The sequence below is a fragment of the Vicia villosa genome, linkage group LG4, assembly GCF_029867415.1.
Source record: "Vicia villosa cultivar HV-30 ecotype Madison, WI linkage group LG4, Vvil1.0, whole genome shotgun sequence".
NCBI classification, from domain to species: domain Eukaryota; kingdom Viridiplantae; phylum Streptophyta; class Magnoliopsida; order Fabales; family Fabaceae; genus Vicia; species Vicia villosa.
The window spans coordinates 1,381,867-1,390,973 of NC_081183.1; the positions used below are offsets into that span (position 1 = coordinate 1,381,867).

Sequence of the window (9,107 nt, forward strand, 5' to 3'; positions counted from 1 at the left end):
ACGGGTTAAACATTCTTAACTCACACCCAGAATGTTCTTACTTATCATATTTTAGAGTTATATTCAACAATTTGAACTAATATTCAACAATTCTCCATTTACTTTTAATAAGATTGAGAGAAGAAATATATAGCAAACAAGACATATCCATTTGATTGTTCAAGGATGTTTTAAGACTTTACATAATGAAGAGAAAGGAAATATATTTTTAAATTGTAGTAATAAGAAAGCAGCATGGAATTTGACGGAGGCCGCTGGTGAGTCTGGTCGTCGACGAATATGGTCCAAGTAGTTTTCGTGTTTTGGACTTGGTTATTCTGCTTTGTGGATCTGTTTGTTAATGAGTTGTTTTGGATTGTTAATTATCTGTTGAATTTCAACAATTATATATCTCCATCATTTTTATTTTCACAACCTTCAGAACTTTAGATCTGGTTGAAGACAGAGAGAAGGGTTTGAAAATCCTAATGATAATTTTATATAGATAAGAGAAAACTCTCAAGAGTGTGTTCTTGGAATTTCAGAAACCTCACTACTACAAAATAGACCTTCGTAACACCATATTACAACGGTTTCCCTGATAAATGTGGTATTAACTCTTTTTTGGCATTTTTTTTATGTATTTACTAAAAGACATTTCACTAGAGTCATAGTTAACAATTGTGATGAAATATACATGGAGTGTAAGTATTCGAATCTCAACACCAACAATTTTCTATTTTTTCGTTACAAAATGGGCTTGTCCTTATATACCATCACGACTCATATAATCAACCATGGTGTAAGGTGCTATCATTTTATCACAGCTCTTATTATCAACTATGGTGAAAGGTGTTACATCTTTACATATAAGCGAAATTATCTCTCGCTTCAATACATGACAGTCGTCTCTCTCAAAATAAAACTCTAACATCTCTCTCACTCGTCTCTCTCATATATCCTAGTCTCCATTAACTTTTCGACAACCTTTCTTCACAAACATGCAAAATGAAAACCCCAAACTCATTCAGCGAACTCGTCTTCTTCAAAGGATTACCATTATTGCATCAAGTCTTAGGAAATGGCTACCTTACATGTTCGTCTTTACAATAGTTTACGTTTCGAAATATGTTTAGAAGATAACTTAATATGAGTGAATAAATAACCTAAGAAATAAACTATTTTGTTTATGTATCACTGTTTACGTTTCAATAGCTTGTTTCATAATGTTTGAATTTTCTGCCGGTTTTGACTTGTAGGTAGGAAAGGTGAATGAAAAAAATTAACGAGGATGAAGCTAAAGTAAGTGCTGCAAACTTGTGTGAAAGACCCAGAATGACATCCATTCAAATTTAACACAAGTTTGCAGCTCTCACTTCAGTTTCATCCTCCTTTCATTGCGGATGCCATTTTGGAACAGGTACGTTTCAGAAACATTTTTTGAATTGATATGTTGTTGTTAGTAATAAAAGGTATATGTTGTATGTAGTATATTCTATGTTGTTGCTGATTTTGTTGTTGTTAATAAGAGTTGTTTTTTGTATCTTGTATGTTGTTTAAGGTTTGTTGTTGAGATGAATGTTGTTGTTAAGGTTTGTTTAGAAGATGAGTATTATATCTTATGTGATTTGAGTGTTTTTCCAACCCTTTATCGAATATACAATTTTTCGGATTGCATTAGAAAATTATGATATCATATATAAAGTTATATTAGAAACAAAGTTACACCGTTTAATGCTTAGAACTTGATTTAAAGCTTCTAGTTCTTCAACCATCCCTTTTTTATGATGACAAACACAAGTATTTAGGAACAGCGGTTGTTGATTTAATTAATATTATGACTTCAGGATTTGAGATTTGTAAGCTCCCCTTGAGTATGATTGTCCTAAGAGTGAGGTTTGTAAGCTCCCCCTAAATCAGAAAGTCCTAAGGGTGAGGTTTGTAAGCTCCCCTCAATTCTAGTCAGGTTAATTAATTTTTCAAAACCACAAAATAAAACACATCTTTAGAATTAAGCATAAATAGATATAAATCAATTAGGTTCATATGCTTAAATAGTCATCAACAAAAAGATAGAAAAGAATAGAAAAGAGACTAGAGAGTAAAAACTATGTATGGGATTTAATTAATTATGACTAAAACCAAAATCTTATGTTTTTCAATCCCTTAAAAAATTGACTAGATAGGTTGGGATAACTTCTACACTTCTCGAGACGATCAAACAATGTCATTTCAGCTTCCGTGTATTGGAAACAATAGAAGTTAATGTAGGAATTAAGAGCTAAAAATCCTAGAGTAAATCAAGCGTTAAATGTCATCGGTGTTTAAACTTCCAAAAAGAGTATGATACACTCAAGATCCGCTATAAAAGCAAGAACCAAAACCAAGCAAGATCACAAATCTTCATTCAACCCACTCTTATACAAGATGAACTCAACAACTGAGAACACCAAACTCAACATCTCTTCAGAGACCACCATGGTCAAGGAAACCACGAGTTCTAAGAGACACTTTCAACAGAGACAAGAAGCATTCAAGTCCTCTGAAGGGAGCATCTTCATTGAAGCATTGAAGCCAAAAAGGACTTCTACTTCAAAGAAGAAGAAGCTTAAAAAGAAGAAGAACACTCCAGCAAAAGTACTATACTTTTATTCAGATGCATCAGAGGAGTGAGATGTTGATTGGGAAAACTTCCTTATGGCACGAGGATTATAAGACTAATCTTCTTTAGAAATATTGTCTTGTAATCAATTCAAGTTAATGCAAGTTTATCCAATTGACATTTGCCAAAATACTCTTTTTCAATGCTTTTTTTAATGATCTACTTTAAAAAAAATTAGACACATATCTCAACCATTTAAGCCAAAAAGATTTAAAAGATATAAAGAAGACATATTTTATCAGAAAAAATACAAAATTCCAGTTAATATAGCTCAGTGTGTGAGCAAATACAGTAGATTCTAGAGGATCTTGAGGATCTTGCAGATAGAGCACAAAAACAGTTCAGAGGATCATTTAGACAAGTGACACATAAGTATTTAAAGGTTGTTTTAATAAAAAATATTCCACTTACATGCTATCTAAACTAATTAATCAATTTCTAAGTTTTGAAGGCTGAGATGCATTAGAGTCTACTGTTCATCATAAGTTGTTTTAGAGCTTCTGATCATAGTATATTCTGATCATCATCAGACTCTGATCCTTCATTCAGAAACCAGCACTAATCTTCAACAAAATGCATGTTCATATTCTTTTTAATAAAATCAAATCTTTCAATAGTAAGGGATTTAGTAGATATATCAGTCTATTGATGATCTGTATCAATGAATTGTATATCTATTACACCCTTCTAAACATAATCTCTAATAAAATAGTGCTTGATTTCAATGTGCTTGGTTCTGGAATGTTAAATTGGATTCTTTGTCAAACATATAGCAGCAGTATTATCACAAAAGATAGGTTTACTTCTCCCACAAATCTAATAATCCTTTAGTTGATACTTTATCTAGAGTAGTTGTATGCACCAACTACTGAGATGTATTCAACTTATGTTGTGGGCAAAGCAATAATTGCTTGTATTTTACTAGCACGTGAGATAATGTTTTCACCAATGAATTGACAGCCTCCATTAATGGATTTTCTTTCAATTCTATTCCCAGCATAGTCAGCATCATAAAATCCAACAAACTTATAGTCTAAGAATTTCTTATAAAGTAATCCTTGATTAGTTATTCCCTTTAGATACTTGAAGATCCTCTTAACAGCTATTAATTGAGTTTCTCTAATATTTGATTGAAATCTTACACACAAACAGACAACGAATAGAATATCAGGTGTAGAAGTTGTTAGGTAAAGTAAAGAATTAATCATATCTCAATAAAGCTTTTGATCAACTTTAGTGTTGCTTTCCTCTTTGATCAGATTGCATGTTGGATACATTGGAGTTGTCATGATTTTGTAACCATCCATCTTAAACTTCTTCAAATTTTCCTTTGTATATTTTGGCTGATAAACATAAACTCCACCTTTGCATTGGTTGATTTGAATTCCAAGAAATAATTTCAACTCTCCCATCAAGCTCATTTTGAACTCATCCTGCATAGTCTTGGAAAATTCTTTGCAAAGAGTAGCATTAGTAGAAACAAATATAATATTGTCTACATACACCTAAACAATCAAGATTTCATTCTTTAGTGTCTTCCTGAAGAGTTTAGTGTCAACCTGGCCCTTTTTAAAACTATTTTCTATCAGGAAATTACTCAATCTCTCATACCATGTTCTGGGAGCTTGTTTGAGTTCACAAAGAGATTTCTTAAGCTTGAAAACATAATCTCTCATACACTCTGTATGCCTTAGAGCATCAGTGTATTCTAAGAAGATACCCTTGTTAGCCTTGGCATCAAATTTCTTATTATAGACTTTGTTGCTCACAATGTAATAAGTACATCCAAACTGATGAAAATAAGAAATACATGGATTTCTTCCCTTGAAAATCTCATATGATGTTTTATTCAAAAGTGGTCTAATATAGATTATGTTATAAACATAACATGTTGTGTTGACATCATCTGGCCATAATTACTTTGGCAAATTATTTTCATGGATCATGGTTCTAAGCATTTTTTGCAAAGATATGTTCTTTCTCTCTATAACTCCATTTTGTTGTGGAGTTCAATGGGAGGAGAACTTATGGAGAATTCCAAGATTTTCACAAAAAGTCTCAAATGGCTCATTTTCAAATTCTCTTCCATGATCACTTCTAATTTTCAAGATTTTTGATTTTTTTTTCATTTTGTACTTGTTTGCAGAAGGTGCTGAACACATCATATGATTCATCTTTGGATCTAAAGAATTTAACCCAAGTTCATCTGTTGTAGTCATCAACTATGACTAGTCCATATATCTTCCCATTGATTGATGCAGTACTGACAGGACCAAACAAATCAATGTGAGCATTTCTAAGGGTCTGGAGGTAGAGACAATGTTCCTAGGTTTAAAAGAGGTTTTAACAATTTTTCCCACTTGACATGCTCCACAAAGAGAATTTGAGTTATAATTGAGGTCTGGCAAACCATTAACAAGTTTTAACTTGATAACCTTAGAAATTCATCTCCAGTTAGCATGACCTAACCTTATGTGCCAGAGCCATTTTTCATCACTCGTTGATAGAAGGCAAAGCACATTCTAATCAACTAACTCAGAAAAATTGATTTTATAAACACTGCCCTTCCTCTTACCTTTGAACACTATGAACTTGTCAGAATCATTAACAACTATATAAATGTTCTTATTAAACACTACTTCATAGCCACTGTCACAAAATTGAATCATGCTCAGTAGGTTATGTTTTAGTCTATCTATAAGCCAACCATTATTGATAGAGATAGATGAGTTACCAATAGTATCCATGTCAATGATATTTCCTTTCTTGTTTTCTCAAAATCCCACATTTCTTCCCTCTTTCAGAGTGACGGTTTGGAACATATGCTTTTCTCCCGTCATATGTCGTGAGCAGCAACTATCTAGGTATCAAGACAGCTGCTTTGCTACTCCCTTTGAGCATATCCGCAACAAAAACAATTTCTGATTTATGTACCCTTAATCTGATGTGTCCTTTGGGGTTAGTTCTGAAAGGCCTCTTCTGACCTTGTACTCTATCTCTTGAGTAGTGAGATTTTGAATCATTCAAGAATTTGGTTTTGGAAAATTTAGGTCTTGAAAATTCATAGTCTTTGATTCTGAACTCACCAGAATCTTAGAATCTAGAATCATGCGTTATGGTTTCTCAAGAACCTTAGAGTTTAAGGTATGTGGTTCAGTTTCTTCCGGAACTTCAAATTCTATAGTCTTTAGTTCTAAATGATTCAGAACTTCTACTTTGTCATTTTTAGATACAAAGCCAGGAGAATATCCTTTCTAAATAGAACTAGGAGAGAGGGATTATGTATATTTTATCCATATACCAGATTATGAATTAATAGATTTTTAAGAGCATCCAAGACTTTCTCCTTTGCTTCTACTTATACCATAAATCATAGAAGCAATTTTAGTTTTGTTAAATCCAGAAATGTCAAACTCTTGAAGTGCCATATCATACTCATTAAGAGGTTTATCAATCATTTCTTTTTATAAAGAAATACAATCTCTTTCTAGTTTCTTATTCTTCTTTTTGGAAGACTCTATATTAACTTTCAAGAGATCATAGTCTCTTATAAAATATTTCAACTCATAAGATTTTTCTTGATAACATCTCGTAATACCTTGAATGAGAACAATTAAATCAAAGTGAGATAGTTTAGAAAGTACCTCAGTTTCTTCTTCAAAGTCAGAGCTAGAATCTGGGTCTTATTTTGAGTCTAAAGATGTTGAAGCCATCAAAGATACATTGGCTTCTTCCTCATATTTTTCATATTCTTCTTCTTTATCAATTTCATCCCATGCTGCCATGAGACTTTTCTTGAGCTTGTTTCTGAAGATGTTCTTCTGAAAGTTTCTTTCTTTGGTTGGTCCTTCTGCAGCTCTAGACAATCATAAAAAAAGTGACCAGGCTTCTTGCAGTTGAAGCATCCTTTATTATCATCTTTGTTGATTTTTGAGCTTATTCCTCTTAATCCATTGCCTCTTCTTCAGAACCTTATGTTTTTCTTGTCAGCCAGATATTGAAATCTTTTTATTAGAAATGCCATTTCTTCGTCTTCTGATTCTTCTTCAGAAAATTCTTCATGAGTAGGTTTTTCAGATCTCCTCATTAGTGAAGATTTAGCATTATGATCAACTGACTTCAAAGCAAGAGACTTTAACTTCTGAACATGTTCATTTATAATCAGCTTCATCTCATGACTCTGGAGATTTCTAATCAATCTCTCTATACTTATGCTATTTAAGTATCTATCTTCTTAAATAGCAGTCACCTTGGGTCTATACTTGGAAGGAAGACTCCTAAGAATCTTCTTGACATGATCAGTAGTAGTATAAATTTTACTCAACACTTGAAGACTGGATACAAAAACTTGAAACCTAGAGAACATAGTTTCTATATCTTCATCCTCCTTCATTTTGAATAGCTCATATTGTTGAACCAAAAGATTTGCTTTAGCTTCTTTAACTTGCTGATTTCCTTCATAGGAAACACATAGAGATTTGGAGACAGTTTTGGCAGTAGATATGTTTAGAATCTTGAGATAGTTTTGACTCGGTGAGGCTTTCTATATACCTTTTTCTAATCAGGTGTGATGCTCTTTCTATCAGCCATTATACCTACTCCATCAATAGCAAAATCAATACCATCTTCAAGAATATCCTATAAATCGTCATCAAGACATATGTTGTGAGTATACATCTTGATTTTCAACCACTCAAAAGCAGTATAATTTCCAGTGAATGTAGGAGGTTTAGAAATATAGTTGTTCTTCTCAGACGTACTGGCTTCACCATTGTTAATAACTTCATATCCAGGCATGATGTTTTTCTCTAAGGATCTTTTATGTGCCATTGCTAAATGTTGATGAACGAAGCGTGATCTAAAGACAACTAAAGGTGAGAAAAACAAAAGAAGGGGGTTGAATTGTGTTGACTTTTTTCTTTTTATTCTTAGGATCTCTTATCAGATTCTAGCTCAGAATATGATTTAGAGTCTGATTGATAGGAGCAAAAAATATTGAGCAGAAGTAAAGAATATAGAAAGAAAACACACAAGAAATTTATCCTAGTTCCTTATACAAATCAGGAGTAGTTCAGTCCCCTTGCACTTCCAAGAGATTTTCACTATATCTGAATATGATTATAAGTTGATCAAGCTTACAAGCAAGAGACTTCCAAGGCCTAAACACACAAGTAAGGGACTTCGATGCTCAAGCACACTAGCAAGAGACTTTTGATTGCTCAAGCTCACAAGTAAGAGACTTTTACAAATTCTCAAGCACACAAGCAAGAGACTTCAAAAATTCGCAAGCACACAAGCAAGAGACTTTAAAAATGCTCAAGCACACAAGCAAAAGACTTCATTGCTCAAGCACGCAGCCAAGAAACTTTTAACAATCTATCTAACAGATAAATGATAGTGATATAATGATGGTTACATTTGATATACAATTAGAGGTGTAAATAGATTACAACACAGAAAACTCTAAGACTTAAGAACTTCTAAGAATGTATAATGGTAAGAAGTTATAAGTAAGCTTGTGCTGTTTGTGTTGTATTAATCTCCAAATCTTTAGCTCCTTTTATAGAGTTCCATGAAAGATTCATTGGAGAGATCTTCAAGCACGAGAGAGTTTTTGTAGAGATGCTTCAATAGATCCGTTGCAAAGTGGAATTTTTGGTACAGGAAAAACATGTTAATACTGATGTCTTTACATCAGAACAATGTCAAGACAAATGTTACAATATCTGTCTCCAAACTGAACAGATTCATCATACTGAAATTGATACTTAAATAAAATTGCAGAATGATAAATAAAACAAAGAAATGTTAATCCAGTTCAGTGCAACAACACCTAATATGAGGGCTACCAAGCCAAGAAGGAAATCCACTATTAGTAGTATCAATTCAAAGCTAAATGTAACGCCCGTTTTTAGTTGCGTATTTTATTTGATTAAGTCATGTTATGCTATGTGTTTTATTTTACTAATTAGGTGTTTACGTGATTTTGGTGTTATATATTGGGTTTTTATAGTAAATAATATAAGTTGATTTAATTAAGAGAGTTATTGGGCTTGAGATAGCGTTAGTAAGTGTAGGGTGTGATTTAAGGCCCATTAGCATTATGAGAAAGATAGTAAGGTTAACTAAAACAAGGGTTTTAGAGGTTTAGAGAATAGAAACTCTTTTTACACAAAATTGGGAAATAGAAGAGGAGAGTGAAGAGAATAGAAAGGGAGAATTCCAAGATTCAAGTTCATAGAGTTGGCTTCAATCCAAACCTAAGGTAAGGGGGGGATTCTTTCATGCTAAAGGGATGTATGATGATGTTTTGGGTGGGATTTGATTGTATGTTTATATCCATGGAAAGTTGTGTGTAGAGATGTTAAGGTTTATGAACAAAATGCATGGATTTATGATTTGAAATGTGTTTCAATTGATATAAAGTGATGAATGAAGATAGATTTCGTGCTTATACCTGGTTAAT

At 32.7% G+C, this 9,107-nt stretch overlaps 1 protein-coding gene across 1 annotated transcript; it reads right to left on the reverse strand.

The window, feature by feature from the left end:
- Window positions 1-3,525: 3,525 nt before the first annotated feature.
- Window positions 3,526-5,388, reverse strand: LOC131594679 (uncharacterized mitochondrial protein AtMg00810-like). Its single transcript, XM_058866865.1, has 3 exons — window positions 5,217-5,388; window positions 3,917-4,136; window positions 3,526-3,778 (listed from the first exon to the last, which is right to left on the reverse strand). Exons 1-3 carry the CDS (start codon window positions 5,386-5,388, stop codon window positions 3,526-3,528), a joined length of 645 nt encoding a protein of 214 aa, XP_058722848.1.
- Window positions 5,389-9,107: the final 3,719 nt, after the last annotated feature.

Bases quoted from the DNA above. Each gene is read 5' to 3' on its own strand.
- LOC131594679 (XM_058866865.1), bottom strand. From the start codon at position 5,388: ATGGATACTATTGGTAACTCATCTATCTCTATCAATAATGGTTGGCTT. The intron at 4,137-5,216 runs GTAAGAGGAAGG...AGGTGTATGTAG, and splicing joins CAAGTTCATAGTGTTCAAAG to ACAATATTATATTTGTTTCT. The intron at 3,779-3,916 runs GTATCCAACATG...TTTGTGTGTAAG, and splicing joins AAAATCATGACAACTCCAAT to ATTTCAATCAAATATTAGAG.